Below are 17,134 nucleotides of genomic sequence, written 5' to 3' on the forward strand. Positions count from 1 at the left end.
CGAGCCGAGCCGCCTACAGATCTGTGAGATTGTCCGTTCTGCCGGATCATTTGGGCTGGGCTGGGCTGGGCTGGGCAAATAGTGCGAGCGGAAGTCATGATTAGCTGGGCCATTAAAGCACACAAAGCAATCGCCCAAAACTCTTGCCACTTATAATGTATAATGAGCCACAACTTGCGGATTGGCCCGCCAGCCTCTTAGATTCAGTTGCATGGAACTGTCCAGGCTCAGGCTCCCGCTTGGCGAAGACACGCCTCGGACTAGCGCTGATGTTTTTATTTCGCGATAAGTATGCCAACAGCAGAGCAACAGCTTACCAAAACGGACCTTCCTTAACTTGGTTGGCTTCCATTTGTTGCGAATTAAAAAAAAATGCAAATGTTGCACGTTGCACGCTGCACGCTGCACGCTGAAGTTGCAGTTGCAGCGACAAACGCAGCTGAGGCAACCACAACAACTGCCACAACACGACCAACTTTATGGAGTGCTCCATAGCTCCTTTGCCAGCGCTAGCCTTGTGTCCATGTGTCACCAGTCACCAATATGATGTTGTTGTCCCCGACGACGACGATCAAGACGCGACGATAATAGAGAGAGCGCTGCCTGGGACAGCAGCAGCAGCAGCAACAACAACAACTGCTGCGACAGCAACTACAAGTTCAGCAACAACAGCTTTGGGCTCCTACAAGCCAAACCCATGTCGTACTCGGGTTCAGGCTGAGCCTCAGACACTTGGTTGGTGTCTGTTGCGCACAGAGGACCAGATGGCATCATCGTCGCCATCATCAGTTCCTCGAGCAGATCTTCTGCTGCTCCTGCTGTTGCTGCTACTACACGAACAGCCTTGTGGAATTACAAGCGTAATGGACTTAAACTTACATTTTATTCATATAAATAAGATAGGTAATAATGAATGTAACTCTCAAACGATTTTATATATGGATATTAAATAAGTAAAATTATTCTTAATTATTTCAAAATCCTATGTTAATATCTTTCTCGTTGTTAAGAACATTTAAGCGAGGTACTCATCTTAAATATTGAAAATACATTCGGAAGGAGTTGAGTATAAGATAAAGCTCGAATAATATATTCACATTTAAGCCGTAAGACATAAGCTTACCAAGTTTCTTGCATCTTTCGTATTCTCAGTATTCGATATCTGAAGATCTTTTTTGTTTTTTGTGGAGATCACGTTCCCGTTTCGTATTATTGGCCACATTGTTTGTCCGGGAACAGCCATTGAGCTGTCATTAATTTATGTATATTCATGAGTGCATGAATATTCATGACTTATAGAGGCATTTATGCACCCATTGTATTTTTTAATAGCACTTTGTGTCTTAATTAATGTCCCAATCACAAAAGACCAAAGGGAATCCCAAATGGCTGCGGCCATTTCCAAACTCCATTTTGGGCCCGCACCCGCTCACATATGTATTTATGCATATGTATATAAGACAACAGCCGCGGGGCCCAGCCCCTGCCCCTGCCCCTGCCCCTGACCCATGTTCCTGCCCATCTCCATGTAAGCGACAACTCCATGAAACTCGTTTCGTTGCACAGCACTAAATTAGTTGCTGCAGTCTCCCACTCCCGCTCCCGATCCCGATCCTCCATCCATCTCCCACTTCGCTGGCAGTGCGGACTGCAGTTCCACAAAAGACTATCAATACATTTTTCGTTCTTAATTTCGATGGAGGCAATTTTATTGCCGCCGTCGCAGGTAGCGTGCGAGTCCAAATCGAATCGTCCAAGTCGCCGGAGTCGTCGCCATCGTGGGCTTGGGCTCTGCCTCAGATGTTCTTGTTGTTGTTGCTGTTGCTGTTGTAGTTGTTGTTGTCTCGAGCCCAGTTAATTTGGTCATCTTCCATGATGTTTTGATAATGCTGCTGCTGCAGCAGCCGCCTCATCTTGTCGTGGCTCTTACAGTTGTCGTCGTCGCTCTTATACCCAGTGCTCCTTCATTAAAATGGGTATGTTGGGCTAACTAAGAAAGAGCCAAGAGAAATGCGGTAAAAAATGCTAATTTTTGCAATTTATTTGATTAAAGTTTATAAACACAAGCAGAAAATAGTTTTAATCCTTTAATAGGTCTCATCAGCAGATAATTTTATTATACAAATTAATTTAAATTATTTCTTCAGTGAATATACTCTATTTTTAGAATGAAAAAGAAGGAAAGGTCACCGTGTGTGAAATATGCGAATAAGATTAATAATATATCTATCAACCACCTATTAAAATAAGGTGATATTAGACAAAAAACCACATTTGTGTATGGCAATCAGCATTCTCAAAACATGTCAGGTTTAATCTCAGTTTCAAGCTTTGCCTTATGTGCACATTTGTGATATTTGAAGATTTTATTTTAGTCCTTTGCAAATATTAAGTTAAGTACGAACCCATATAACAGCTCGGGTTTGGTTTTGTCCCCATCCAATGCTCAGACGGTATTTTTCGGTTGAGCATTTCTTCAGTGTCGAGTGTTCCTCTCAGAGAACGGCTACAACAAAAACAACAACAACAATGCAGACTTGCACGAAATTCTTGTCGCTCCGAATAATTACATAAATCAGTGGTTTTTAAAGCGTTTCGAGTTTCAAGTTTTGAAACTGTCAATGGCATTGGCAAGAGCTCCGATCTCCGATCTCCATCTCGTATGGCCCCTCATTCACACAAACATACGCACATATATACTCCCATACCTGCATATATATATATTGTTTATATATTTATATGTCGTGTATCCAATAAATTATTGTGAGTATTATTTTGAATGCTAACGATTAAGTGTTAGTAAGAATCAGAGAATTTGACAGAAGGTACTGCTATTTAACATAACTGTCCTACTTGTATTAGGGTTGCTACTGAAAGCATGGTGTGAGACAAAAAAGATAGTCTCTGCCGAGCATGGCCCGAGTGTGTTGTATAACGTTCACTTTGCTATAGTGTTGCATGTTCACTAACAGTACTAAAAGTCAGAGAAGAATATAGAATGACAAGAGCATGAGTAGTATCCTCGAGGACGATGAAAATTATTCATTCTAAAAGTGGAAGTCATAGAGAACAGACGTGCTCGCATATACGGAGAGGCATTCGCCATCATTCGGTCGGCCATTAAAAATGTTCATTAAAGTTGCCGCCGATGTTTCCATTCCCACGAAACGTTGCAAAAACAATTCCTTAAAATCTTGCCAGTTCATTCCAGTATAGCATATTTGAGAAAGCCAGGGCGAGGCGCTTCCTTCTAGGGAGCCGCTGAGGGTCATCACCAGTGTACTGCCCTCAATAGGATTATCGTCAAGTATTATGTCCACAGTTTTGCACCAGGCATTTGCATCTGCGCCTGCAATGTCCGGGTTGAACTTTGGCAACGAGATGCTCTTCTTTGTTGAGGACGCTGAATTTGACATCTGCATTGCTTTAATAATCTCAAGAATATTTCGATTTTGAGATTCCAAAAGCTGACGCCACGAATCGTCAGAATTGCCTCGTGGAGGGGCATCGCCTGATCCCACTTCTGATGTCGGAACTGAGAAATCACTTTCTTTGCAATTAGGCATACTGGCAGCACAGCAAGTCCCGAGTGTCGTTATAGTCACAAAATAATTATATTTTTAGGAGCGAGCACGTCTGTTCTCTATGACTTCCACTTTTAGAATGAATAATTTTCATCGTCCTCGAGGATACTACTCATGCTCTTGTCATTCTATATTCTTCTCTGACTTTTAGTACTGTTAGTGAACATGCAACACTATAGCAAAGTGAACGTTATACAACACACTCGGGCCATGCTCGGCAGAGACTATCTTTTTTGTCTCACACCATGCTTTCAGTAGCAACCCTAATACAAGTAGGACAGTTATGTTAAATAGCAGTACCTTCTGTCAAATTCTCTGATTCTTACTAACACTTAATCGTTAGCATTCAAAATAATACTCACAATAATTTATTGGATACACGACACGGCCTTCCTGACATTTCACACGTCCTCGTGTGTACATTTCGCTTAGATCATGCCATAGTCAAAATTGTTGGGTAAAATTTATTAGTCATTACTTTACTTTAAAAATAGCTTTACAAACAGCAGTATCATCGGTCATTGTAGGTTTTATTTTTATTTTTTTATATGCGAGCCGTCTTGTGACGTCACTTTTATCCAAATGGAAGACAGCGAACATGGAGGAAATTGCAGTCTCAGTTGTTTTGGCACATACATCGAAAATCGACAAAAGTCTGCAACGTATGTTATATACGACTAATATTAAAAGTCAAGACGAGATGCAACAGCATCTGAAGGCCTATGCTTATGGAAGGTCAAATGGAGGTCTACAGCCAAATATCCCAATGGAACCAGATCGCAAGAGATCGAAAACATATGGCATTAAATGTCATCATTGTGGAAACCTCGGACACAAAATGGTCGAATGTCGCAAGAGGAAGTATGAAGAAGGCAACCTGTCAAAAAACTCAGTATTACCTAAAGTTCGATCTGCCGTTACCTGCTTCAAATGTGGCGATGCTGGCCACATTGCGTCTTCATGTACGAAAGGAGTTTCTACGAGCGGTGTTGGATCACATGAGAAGCGTATAAACATCTGTTGTGTGTCCGAGCCAAGAGGAATCCTGCGTCAATCTGGTGAGCTCGTTCCATTTTGTTTTGACTCTGGAGCTGAATGTACGCTCATCAGAGAGAGTTGTGCCGAGAAATTTTCCGGAAAAAGAATTAATAATTTGATAGTTTTGAGGGGTATTGGAGAAAATCCTGTGTATAGCACCATGCAAATCTTGGCTACTGTCAAAATTGATCAGTACTCCTTAGAAATATTATTTCATGTAATAATGGATAAGTTTTTGAAATACGATGTATTGATAGGCCGTGATATACTCGGATTAGGCTTTGGAGTCTCCATCGAGGCCGACAAATTTGAAATGTACAAAACCAAAACTGTTGATGTACTAATAAAAGTGCCAGATATAAGTTACGTAGAGCATCTGAATAATGATAGAGCATTAAGCAACACTGATAAGAATCGTCTGCTAGAATTATTGCAAAACTATGCTGATAAATTTATTGAGGGTATTCCTCAAACGCGAGTGACCACGGGTGAACTTGAAATCCGCCTGCTTGACCCAAATAAAACTGTACAAAGGCGTCCGTATAGGTTAAGCATAGAAGAAAAAGAAGTCGTGCGAAATAAAGTAAAAGAATTGTTAGACGCAAACGTTATACGTCCTAGTTGCTCTCCATTTGCAAGCCCAATGCTGATGGTAAGAAAGAAAAATGGAACCGATCGACTATGTGTCGATTATCGGGAACTGAATGCTAATACGGTCGCTGACAAATATCCGCTGCCTTTGATTTCTGATCAAATTAATAGACTGAGTGAAGGCAAATATTTCTCCAGTTTAGACATGGCAAGTGGTTTTTACCAAGTCCCAATACACCCAGACTCTATCGAGCGTACTGCTTTTGTCACGCCAGAAGGACAATATGAATTTTTGGCCAGGCCTTTTGGATTGGAAAACTTAGAAAACTTGTCTAGAGCTGGATTCTCCTTTAATATTGAAAGAATGAGCATATATTCTTGAAAACGAGCATAGAATAATTAGGATACTTAGTTGAAGCGAGTCAAATTCGACCAAATACACGCAAGATACAAGCGTTGGCCGAATTGCCGTCACCGCAGTCAGTAACACAGGTGCGACAATTCATAGGCCTAGCCTCGTATTTTAGGCAATTCGTACCAAAATTTTCTGAGCAGATGAAAGCTTTATATAATCTCACCTCCAAAAATAATAAATTTGTCTGGAAGCCGGAATATGAGGAAATTCGTCAAAAAATAGTATCAATTTTGACTAATGACTCCGTTTTGACAATTTTCGATCCACTAAAGCCAATTGAATTACATACAGACGCAAGTTCTATTGGATATGGTGCTATTTTAATGCACAAGATAGAAAATAGACCCAGAGTCATTGAATATTACAGCAAATGTACGACAATGGCTGAAGCAAAATATCATTCATACGAGCTTGAGACCCTCGCAGTTTACAACGCAGTAAGACACTTCCGCCATTATTTACATGGTCAAAAATTTATTGTGCATACAGATTGCAACTCCCTGAAAGCAAGTATCAAAAAAATTGACCTTACCCCAAGGGTACATCGATGGTGGGCATATCTGCAATCATTTGATTTCAGCATTGAATACAGGAAGGGAGAACGCATGTTACATGCTGATTTTTTCTCGCGCAATCCGTTGCCGACTGATTATAAATCCTCAGCGAAAACGGTTGAAATGCGCATAAACCTAGCTGAGATAACCGACGATTGGCTTCTAGCCGAACAGAAACGAGATTCTGACATTGCTTCCATAACCTTAAAATTGCGAAACGATGAGATGGGAGAAGCTATCTCAGCGTCGTACGAATTGAGAGCAGGAGTATTATATCGAAGGATTCAAAGAAATGGCAGCACAAAATGTTTGCCTGTAATACCTAGAGCCTTTAGATGGTCAGTCATTAACAATGTTCACGAAGCCATAATGCATTTAGGGTGGAAGAAAACTCTAGACAAAATGTATGCCAACTACTGGTTCGAGAAGATGTCTAAGTATGTGAAAAAGTTTGTAGAAAATTGCATTACCTGTAGAGTGTCAAAACCACCATCTGGTAAACCACAAATAGAAATGCACCCGATTCCTAAAGATGACATACCCTGGCACACTGTGCATATTGATATAACCGGAAAATTAAGTGGCAAAAACGACTTAAAAGAGTACATCATAGTTCAAGTTGATGCGTTCACAAAATTTGTTCACCTTCAACATACGCTGAACCTTAATACGGAAAACTGCATTAAGGCAGTCAAAGAAACTGTTGCACTATTCGGAGTGCCGGCACGCATCATAGCTGATCAGGGTAGATGTTTTGCTAGCACAAGGTTTAGGGAATTTTGTTCTTCGCAGAAGATAGGTTTACACCTGATTGCGACGGGCGCCAGTCGAGCAAACGGCCAAGTAGAGCGTGTCATGAGCACCTTGAAGAGCATGCTCACAGCGGTTGAGAGTAGTCAGCGATCCTGGCAAGACGCTTTAAAGGACATACAGCTGGCAATAAATTGCACGACAAATCGTGTAACGAAATATAGTCCATTAGAATTGCTAATCGGTAAAGAGGCAAGGCCGTTAGGAATGATAACAATGTCAGATGAAAAAACAATTGATAAAGATTTAATAAGAGCACAAGCGAAAGACAACATAGTGAATAACGCTAAATATGATAAGGCTAGGTTTGATAAAAATAAAGCAAAAATTGTAAAATATAAGCTTGGTGATCATGTCCTACTCAAAAGGGAAGAACGAAATCAAACGAAGTTAGATCCCAAGTTTAAGGGACCTTTTGAGATAATCGAAATACTTGATGGAGACAGATATTTATTAAAGTCATTGACGAGTAAGCGCACGTTTAAGTATGCGCATGAGTATTTGCGAGCTTTTCCAAGCAACAATGTGTCGGAGGAGTTGATAGATTTCAGAGATGATGAGTGTGACAATGTTGAGGACATTGCTCAAGACACTGTGGCACTAAGAGAGAGTGCGGTTGGGCTCATACACGATGGCTAAGACCGCACCATAATACTCACGCCGTGCACAAGTGCTCGATCATGGCGTGCTGAAGCGGGTGATATTATGGCGGGGGTCAGAGGTTGAAAGACCTGTATGGATCCGCTCCATGTTATCGTTGCTGGGCAGCAAGAGCCTATAGACGTGTGATGACAGAACAACAACAAAAAAAAAAAAAAAAAAAAAAAAATAAAAATAAAACCTACAATGACCGATGATACTGCTGTTTGTAAAGCTATTTTTAAAGTAAAGTAATGACTAATAAATTTTACCCAACAATTTTGACTATGGCATGATCTAAGCGAAATGTACACACGAGGACGTGTGAAATGTCAGGAAGGCCGTGTCGTGTATCCAATAAATTATTGTGAGTATTATTTTGAATGCTAACGATTAAGTGTTAGTAAGAATCAGAGAATTTGACAGAAGGTACTGCTATTTAACATAACTGTCCTACTTGTATTAGGGTTGCTACTGAAAGCATGGTGTGAGACAAAAAAGATAGTCTCTGCCGAGCATGGCCCGAGTGTGTTGTATAACGTTCACTTTGCTATAGTGTTGCATGTTCACTAACAGTACTAAAAGTCAGAGAAGAATATAGAATGACAAGAGCATGAGTAGTATCCTCGAGGACGATGAAAATTATTCATTCTAAAAGTGGAAGTCATAGAGAACAGACGTGCTCGCTCCTAAAAATATAATTATTTTGTGACTATAACGACACTCGGGACTTGCTGTGCTGCCAGTATGCCTAATTGCAAAGAAAGTGATTTCTCAGTTCCGACATATATATAAATATATCTATATACATATATAGGTAGCAGCCATACTTAGAATCTTATATACTGAAATCTGTCTCTGGTTTAATGAGTCGTTTGCGTGCGCAGGTTGTCGGCTTTTTAACGCTGATTGTTCCGGATTATGTGCTGGTGTGTATGGGTCATAAAAAGGGCACAGTATTAACACCTAAAGGGGCCGCTGTTCCCACACAGCTCCAATTCGCATCGTCCCGAGTCCCGGATCCCGGGTCCCACACTAACGTTTTATGTGCGGCCAATTTCACAGTAAAAATCGCACCTACATAAAACCGGCATGCGAATCGCTGCTAATCTGTCAGCGTTCCCGAAAAGTCGGCTCCAAAGTAGATTTATGGGGCTGGCCGAAATACAAATTTAAGCCAAGTTGATTGATTTTGTGGCAAATTGTCGAAACATTTTGATTTACAGTTGCAGCTGCCACTTTTTGCAAACAGTTTGCGGTGCAGTTTGCCACATGCCACACACGTCGGTTGCATCCGATTCAACTGACTGATTGGACAGCCCTAGCTGACCAATTGACCAGTTGCCAGAGATGCGCATCGACATCGCAGTGCAGAGCGACATGGCCAGTGAACAGGGCCGACCGACAGTTGCGGTAAGTTTTTGATGCGCTTTCAAAACCAAGAAGACTCAAATTTGTAATTGCCGCTCATTCAATTTCATTATGGCTCACCTTTGTGCTCTGACAGAGATCGGACATATACAGATGATCGACTCCATCCAATTGCATTCTCCCAACAACTGTAAATGGCGTGTGTGGATGTTCCAAGCAATGCCGGACCTCACTTGCATGAGTCGGGGCAGGGCATTGCAACTGGATCATCCGCTGGACCTTAATCAGGGGCTTGCGGTCTACAACCCTTGTAGGCCCTCAATTGGCTCATTTACAGAAAGGCCACTCACAGGATCACATGCAGAGTGTGTGAGTTATCGAATTGTGGCTCTTTAGGATAGCAAACAAAACAGAATGAACCAAATGCATGGCCAGTAACAATGGTGAGAAAGCAGTCTCTTTGACATTAAAATGCATATGAGAGGAATTTAAAATGAGCAGTTTCGGTTCATTTTAGTAGGTTTCTACTCTATGTGTACAACACAGGTCTGCACATTAATTAGCTTCTAAAATTCTCATCCGTACTTTATACCATATCTATTTTAGTATTTCCCTTTTTTTCTTCAAGGAAACTAGTTCCATTTTCGACTCGTACGGATCCCTGATCCATCGATTGGCAAACAATTAAATCTATAATACCCACGTTTTTTTTCAAATTGGGGTCGGTTCGAGAAGCAAAACTTTTTTAATGATTTTTTTAGAATCTCTGGTAAATATTCTCTGATTTTGAAATGTTATACCTTTTTATGCTCAATTGGCATTCAAAGAAATTTAAAATCGATGGGTTAAAAAAAGTGGTTGACCAAAAAACGATTCGTTTTTAAAGTCAACCTTTTTTGATAATTTTTTTGGAATATCTCGGCCAAATAATGTCCGATTTGGGAATTTTATACCATTTTGGACTCGTAAGGATCAGTACTTTCGATCGGCATCAAAAAAATGAAAATCCAAATTTTGACCCAAATCAACAAAATGGCAAGGGGTTACATCACGTTTTCTCTCAATTTCGGGGGTCGGTTCGAAAATCAAACCTTTGTTGATGATTTTTATTGAATATCTAGGGTAAATTTTGTCAGATTTTGAAATGTTATGCCTTTTTGAATTCGTAGGGATCCCTACTATCAATTGGCATTCAAACATTTTAAAAATCGATGGGTTAAAAAAAATGGTTGACCAAAAACCGATTCGTTTGTAAAGTCAACCTTTATTGATGATTTTTTGGAATATCTCGGCCAAATAATGTACGATTTGGGAATTCTATACCATTTTGGACTCGTAAGGATCAGTACTATCGATTGGCATCAAAAAAATGAAAATCTAAATTTTGACCAAAATCAACGAAATGGCAAGGGGTTACATCACGTTTTTTCTCAAATTCGGGGTCGGTTCGAAAATCGAAACTTTTTTGATAATTATTTTGGAATATGTCGAGTAAATAACGACTAATTTTCTAATGTTATCCCTTTTGTATTCGTACGAATTAAGGATCCCAATTGAATTATCCAACAAATTCATATTAAAATCCAAAATGTTTTATCGAATTTGTTAATTAAAAGACTTGAAGTACATTTTTGATATTATTTACTTGTATTTGTTTCCATGAGTGCACAAATGTCGAAAGTACCTCTTATGATTTTACTTTCAGTTTAGGGAATTTTGTTTATCGTAAGATTTGCTGTTTGATTTTTGTTTTTGGTTTTATTTTGACCACAATCATATGTTTAATATTCCGTCATTAAATAGGTTGTATATGTACGATATTATTTATTATTATTATTAGTTAAATACGCTTTAAAAATAAATGTTTTTCTGTAATGTATCACCAAAAACAACACACATGCGATTAGTTATTGTTTTTACTGTCGACAGCTTCAAGTTGACTTTTCAAATTGATTTCTTGGGCATCGAAACGAGACGAAAGCGCTAAAAGTCCGACTAAACCTGAAGGATGAAGTCCTTCTAAGCGCGATATGCTATAGATCCAATTTAATATATAATATCTGATCTGAACTGATCGACGAATGCCAAAAACCCAATTACCATCATTGTCATTTGTGCGTGTGCGTTATGAAAGCTTCAAAATGCTGTCATGCGGTTTGTCCTTTAGTATGTACATTGGGTAGAGTGTGAGCGTGTCTGTGTGTGTTGGGTGGGGTGAAAAGTCTGAAGCTTTCTATTTACATAGGCAAAGTAATACCCTTCAACTATTTCATGCGGCTACACACATTTATAAATATCAGTTTATGGCTTAACATGCAATATATGTAAAGTGTTATGTTTCCATACTCTCAGTAGGTATTGGGTACTGGTAATATTTGTAGTACTTTATACAATCTATTTATTATGTCTTACAATTTGCGTTTTAACCAATTTGGATGTTTTTGTTGTAGGTAGTTCAATTGTTGAGGTTTTCTGTCTATATCTGGTTATGGTTGCATCTGCTTCTTGTTGGATGGTTCAAGCTTCTACTCAGTCTAAATACAAGCGATTAAACAAATCTTCATCTCAAAGTCAAAGTTTGTGTTGTATTTGGATTTGGCTTAGCTTGAACATGATTTCTGTTTCAATTGTTTCTATGTTTTTCTGTCAACGTTTGTTTTCATTCAATTATTGTGCGGCACTGCAAATGATTAATAATTTATTCAAAAATTGTCATAATATAAATATTCTCGCATTTCGTGTGTATCATGTTATTAACAACACTCAGCATATATGTATTGTATGTATATTGTGAGTTTAATTTGGATTTGTGTTCGGTTATGTATTTGTTTTTTATTATAATATTTATTTATTTATTTGTTAATTTGTTGTATTTACAGCTAAAATTGTGCAATTTGCAGTGGCTGATTTCTAATATGCCACATTCATTTTAATCGTGTCTAAGCTAAGCTGTAAAATTGCCTTAAATTTTCGATTGTTTTTCTTTTCTTTATTCATAAATATTTAGTTAGAAATGTGTGTGTGTTGTGTGTGAGTGTTGCTCTGTGTGCTTCCTTTAATACTGTATCTCTATGCGATTATGTGTCCTGCCAAGGCATTTAACTTCTTTTGTTTTTTATTTGGCTCTTAAGAAATGCCCACTAAATGTTGTTGTTGTTGTTGAAATGTACACTCGGTATATAATTTATATAAATTTAATTTAATTTTGAATTAATTTACAAAACGTTGCCGTCTACCTTTTGAGTATATTTTAGGTAAGATTAGTTTTAGATTTAGGTTTTGGATTTGGATTTAGTCCATATATATAAATACAATGAATGCTTGCGGTACAGATGCAAACGGTTACTAAGTATAAGTACAGATACAAATTAAAACTTAAATGAGCGCTTCGTGATTTCTAACAAATCAAGTACAATGTAATTCATAAAGCATAGATTTATAAGTAGGTATAGTTAGAATTACAGTTACGGTTACAGTTATAGTTAAGTCGACTACTATCCAAATATCTAAATTAAATCAAATAATATAACAAAGCAAAGCAGCTTTGTGCGCAAATACTGTTCAAATGTTGCATAGACACACGTTACTGTTCGGTTTGTCAGCTTCTGGCTTCTAGTTTCGTTACCATTTTAGTTGTAGTCTAAATAGTTAGTTAAATGTTGCTGCTGCTTGCAATTTAACTAAAAACAGTTATCTCTCTTGGCAAAAAATACACATTTCATTGGGTTTGTTCGTGGCTATAGATATTCACAAGTTGAAGACCTCCTCCTCCTCCTCGCGAGTCTCTCAAAACTGGGACGTTGATAACTCAGGCGTCTGTTTGCATACTCTGTATATATATGTGTATATATGTTTTAATATAATGCGTAATAATACAAACTACAGCTACCTTCTTATGCCTTAGCCTTCTAATAATTCTGCCTTTCAGCCCGCCTGCCTTTTGCTGTTCATCTTCATATATATATACAAATTCTATATTCTCCTGATCTCTACCAAAATTGTGCTGCTGTTGCGCTTGTCTGTGGCGGCATCGTCGTTGTTGTACTTCCAGTTGCTACAGCTGCAACAGTTGTTGCTGCTGCTGCTGCTGCTGCTTCTGGTGCTGCTGTTCCTGTTGCTGTTGCTGGATTTAGCTGCGGCAGGGGAGGATATCAGGAGTGCTTGTCGGTGAGCTCCGTCCAACGTGACTCGAAGAACTTGCGCATGCCATGCCCCGCTTTACCCACAGGCGAGTCATCCTCGTTGAACATCTCGCAGTTGTCAAAGATTTGCCGCACATCCACGCAAAAGTCCTCGCGGCACTTGTAGCTGCCCATCAAAAACAAGATAAACTTCTGTTAAAATCAAACCCAGATTGTGCACAAATGATTTACACACCTCAAATCCTGCAGTTTCTTCTTGATTGTGGACAGATCCATGGGCGTTTTAATGATTTTGCGATATGTGGGAAACTGTTTGGTGTTCACAGGCAACAGAAATGGCCACGAATCCTCATGAAGCTGTCGAAGGATACGTTAATTAGCTCTTTGCAATTGCTTTTATATAAGTTTCCTTACCTCCATTTCACCCAGTAGCGTCTTGCAGACGGCCAGCTCCTTGATCAGCTTCTTGGTGGCATGCTTCTCCTTCTTCTCCTGCTTCAGCTTCTCCTTGGCCTCCTGTATGGCGTGTATGTTAATGGGCGGCGGCGACATTTGCGTGCCAGCCCCACCGCCACCAGCACCCGGCGGCGTCGGAGTGCATGTCCGCGGCGACGGCATGGCCATCAGCTGCTGCTGCGGCGGCGACTGGCAGGCAACGTTCAGCAGTGCCGTTGGCGATGCCTGCATCAAAATAGGTGCCGTTACGTTCGGCGTCGGTGGCTGCAGCGGCGCTGGCAGCGCTGGCGGTGGTGGTGTTGGTGCCGTCACGGGCGTGGTCGTCGGCGTGGGCGTCGGGGTGCGTGTGGGCGTCACCTCACGCGGCGACATGGCCGCAAACTGCATCGCCTGGGGCAGAGAGACCACGCCAAAGTTGCTCGGCGCTGCATAGCCAGCCGCAAAGGAGCCGCTCTCCTCCAGCTGCACGCCTCCATTGTTGTTGCCGAGATGCGCCTGGAAACGGCTGGCATCAATCGAGTTATTGTGATGCTGCTCATCGTACGTGGCCGAGGCAATCGAATGCGCCGGACTGCAAAATGTGAACGAAAATTTGTTTTTAGATTGGGCGAAACATTCATCGGCTTCCTCTAATCATTAATGTTAATTGGAATTATGTAAAAGGGACCATTATGGATTCAAATGAGGGTTTCCTAACTCTACAAATTATAAGATTTATATCTATACCTATTTTATATAACGATAGTTTATTTGCATAAGCATCAGTATTCTACGGAATTGTATTTTATAATATTGACAAAGTAGATAAGTTTTTTACTGTGGTGTTTGTTTAATAAACATGAAGCATAACAGATTATATGATGTGTTCTTATTGGGTAATTACTTGTTGGTAGTTTAGATGTTTGGATGCTTCTACATCCAATCTCTTATCGCTGACTTTTTTCTTGCTAAAGTACAGTATGTTTCTTTCCTGTTTACTTCAGCTTATTATGTTCTTTTCTGCGATATAATATTCACACATAGTTCTCATATCATAATTTTTCACATATTTCTCTAGAGAGTATGCTCTATATATTCAAATTTTGTAGGCATCTCAGGAAAAAATAAATGTCCTGACTGACTGACTGATTGACTGATTGTTTGGCGAAGCTGGAGTTTTTGCTGTGGTTACCTTATGTAAAGCGCACGCTAAAACTGAGTTTTTGGGAAAATCCACTCGCAGATATAACAACAAATCTTTGAAACTTTTTAGTTTACCATGCAATCGACCTCACACTCATTTCCAAAGTTCTTTGCTCAAATTCAATTTAGAAGTGTTGCACACTTTCCGTAAAACTTTCAGAGAACACCCTGGTATATGTATTACCATTTGCCAACATGAACAACAGTGATCAAAAAAAAGTAAATGTTTTTAGCGATCCCTATCCCACTTTTGATTTCGGTTCGTGCAGCTGTTTTTCCACATCCACAAACTTTGCTTTCATTTCGAGAAATTTATCGTCAGATTTTTATCAATTTTCAATGAAACCATTGATTTGATTATGCATAACAAAATAGATCTATTTTTGTTCTGTACATTTTAAATAAAGAGGTCAATGCGGCCTCTACGGCAGACAGTACATTTAATATATTGAGTCAACTATCTGTTTTTTTTAGTTTGTTCGGCTTTGGGTATTAAAATTCGCCGCAGACTATTGCTAAAATAATTTAAATACAATCTTATACTACATATGATGAAAAACTCGGTGCAAAACTCTGATATTGGAGCGGAAAGAATAATATTTGAATGAATTGTTTGTTAGGTGCTTGCCCATGATGTGAATCAAAAGTGCGAGAGGTTATTCTTGTGAATGTATTTGAGATATGTATTATTTGAAAATGTATGTATGTACACGATAAAAGTATTATGTATTTGATTGTTATTCTACATAATTGAATGCGTGGGATCGGAAGTGGAATATGTATTTGAAAGGGTCGCTCACCTAAGCGGCGCTGGAAGGGATGTCATGGACTCGTCATGCGACGAGTTGAGCGACTGCTGTGAGCCATGCAGCAGCATTTGTTGCTGTTGCTGCTGCAGTTGTTGCTGCTGCTGCTGGTGTGGATCGATGGGACACAGCTGCTCCATGCTGCCGGCCGAGGCCAACATCTGATGTTTGTCGCTGCCGCGTCGCTTTGCCGCGGTGCTGGCATCGCGATCCCGTCGCGATTTGCTGCTGCTGCTGCCGCTGCTGGCGGCGCTCCTCTTCTTGGGCGGCGGCGCGCGGGTGATGCAGCCGTGGCAATACCACTTGCCGCGCGGCACCTTCAGCAGCGGCGGAATGTAGCAGTCGGCGTGGTAGGCGCGCGGGCACAGATCACAGTAGATCATCTTGCCGACGGGCGAGGGCCGATGGCCGCCGCAGACGATGCATTTGCGCTCGTTGGTCGCCTTATTGACGCACTCATAGCAGTACCTGCAAGCAGAAGGATCTCATTAGTCGCGTGCAAACAGGACAGAGCTCAGGGGGATTAGATTAGGGGGCGGGACGCGGCACAGTGCGTGGCGTGGGTGAACTTGGACTTGGACGCGGGCGTACAAAACAAAAGTAAACAATTCAAAACGATGCGACAAATGTGCGAGGGATGAACAGATTGATGACCAAAGGGCTGAGTCGGATGAAGAATTTGGTTTGGTTTGATTCGGTTTGGTTTGCTTTGGTTGGGTTGGGTTTGGTTGGCTTTCTACTCACCAGTCGCCATCGGGTATGTTGTCCATTTTGGGCTTGAAGCAGTAGGTGTGGTAGCCCTTGTCGCAGCCATCGCAGAGCAGCAGCTTGTCCTCGTTCTCGCCCGAGGTGCAGAACTGGCAATTCTGTAAGGAGTTTGAATATTTGCAAGAGTTTGTAGTAGTGCCTGAACGTCGTCCTTGTCGTTTGCGTTTGCCGTTCGAATACGAATTGCAGTCAGTGTCCGAGTCCGAATTCGAGTCAGAGTACGAGTTCGAGTTCGAGTTTGAGTTCGAGTTCTGGTCACATCCGTTCTGTGCCAACGCTTTCAAATTTATTTTTATGGTCATCGAAGGAGTTTTTACTGCAGTTGGCGTCTCTTTCGCATTTTCCTTTGGCTTTGATTTCTTCGGAGTTGCTTTACTGGACTGCTTCTTCTCCTTCTTGGACTGCTTTTGCTTTGAGGCGCTCTGCTCTTGTTGTTGCTGCTGCTTCTTCTTTGGTGTAGCCTGCTTTTTGGCGCTGCCTTTCTTCTTGTTGGACTTGTTGTTCTTTGCGGGCGTTGCATACTTTTGTACGCAGTCAGATTCAGATTCAAAGTTGCGTTCGAGTTGGGGTTGCGTCCGAGTCGGTTTGAAGGAAATGTTGCGTTCGTTGCAGCGGGCAAACGGGTAAACGGATAACGGTAGCGGGTATGGCAACAAAAGCATTCGATTGTGAAACAAATGGCGTGTTTATGTATGTATGTGTGTGTATGTGTATGGGTGTATGTTTATGTGTGTGTATGTGTGTGAGAGTGTGTGTGTGTGTATGAAAGCGTTAAATT

At 40.6% G+C, this 17,134-nt stretch overlaps 1 protein-coding gene across 5 annotated transcripts in view; it reads right to left on the reverse strand.

The window, feature by feature from the left end:
- Positions 1–12,182: 12,182 nt before the first annotated feature.
- Positions 12,183–17,134, reverse strand: part of tou (toutatis) — a 42,959-nt gene continuing 38,007 nt past the window's right edge. For 4 of the 5 annotated variants that reach the window (XM_064687908.1, XM_064687907.1, XM_064687906.1 and 1 more), the window contains 5 exons: positions 16,333–16,877; positions 15,583–16,056; positions 13,559–14,171; positions 13,380–13,501; positions 12,183–13,310 (listed from right to left, as the gene is read on the reverse strand). In XM_064687908.1, coding sequence (XP_064543978.1) covers positions 13,154–13,310; positions 13,380–13,501; positions 13,559–14,171; positions 15,583–16,056; positions 16,333–16,877 — 1,911 coding nt within the window. In that variant the 3' untranslated portion in view covers positions 12,183–13,153. The remainder of the gene's footprint in view (positions 13,311–13,379; positions 13,502–13,558; positions 14,172–15,582; positions 16,057–16,332; positions 16,878–17,134) is intronic. The other variant, XM_064687909.1, reaches the window with a different exon arrangement.

Source organism: Drosophila montana, unplaced genomic scaffold, assembly GCF_035044405.1.
Source record: "Drosophila montana isolate Dmon_TW-CO22-7 unplaced genomic scaffold, ASM3504440v1 contig_3200_1, whole genome shotgun sequence".
NCBI classification, from domain to species: Eukaryota; Metazoa; Arthropoda; class Insecta; order Diptera; family Drosophilidae; genus Drosophila; species Drosophila montana.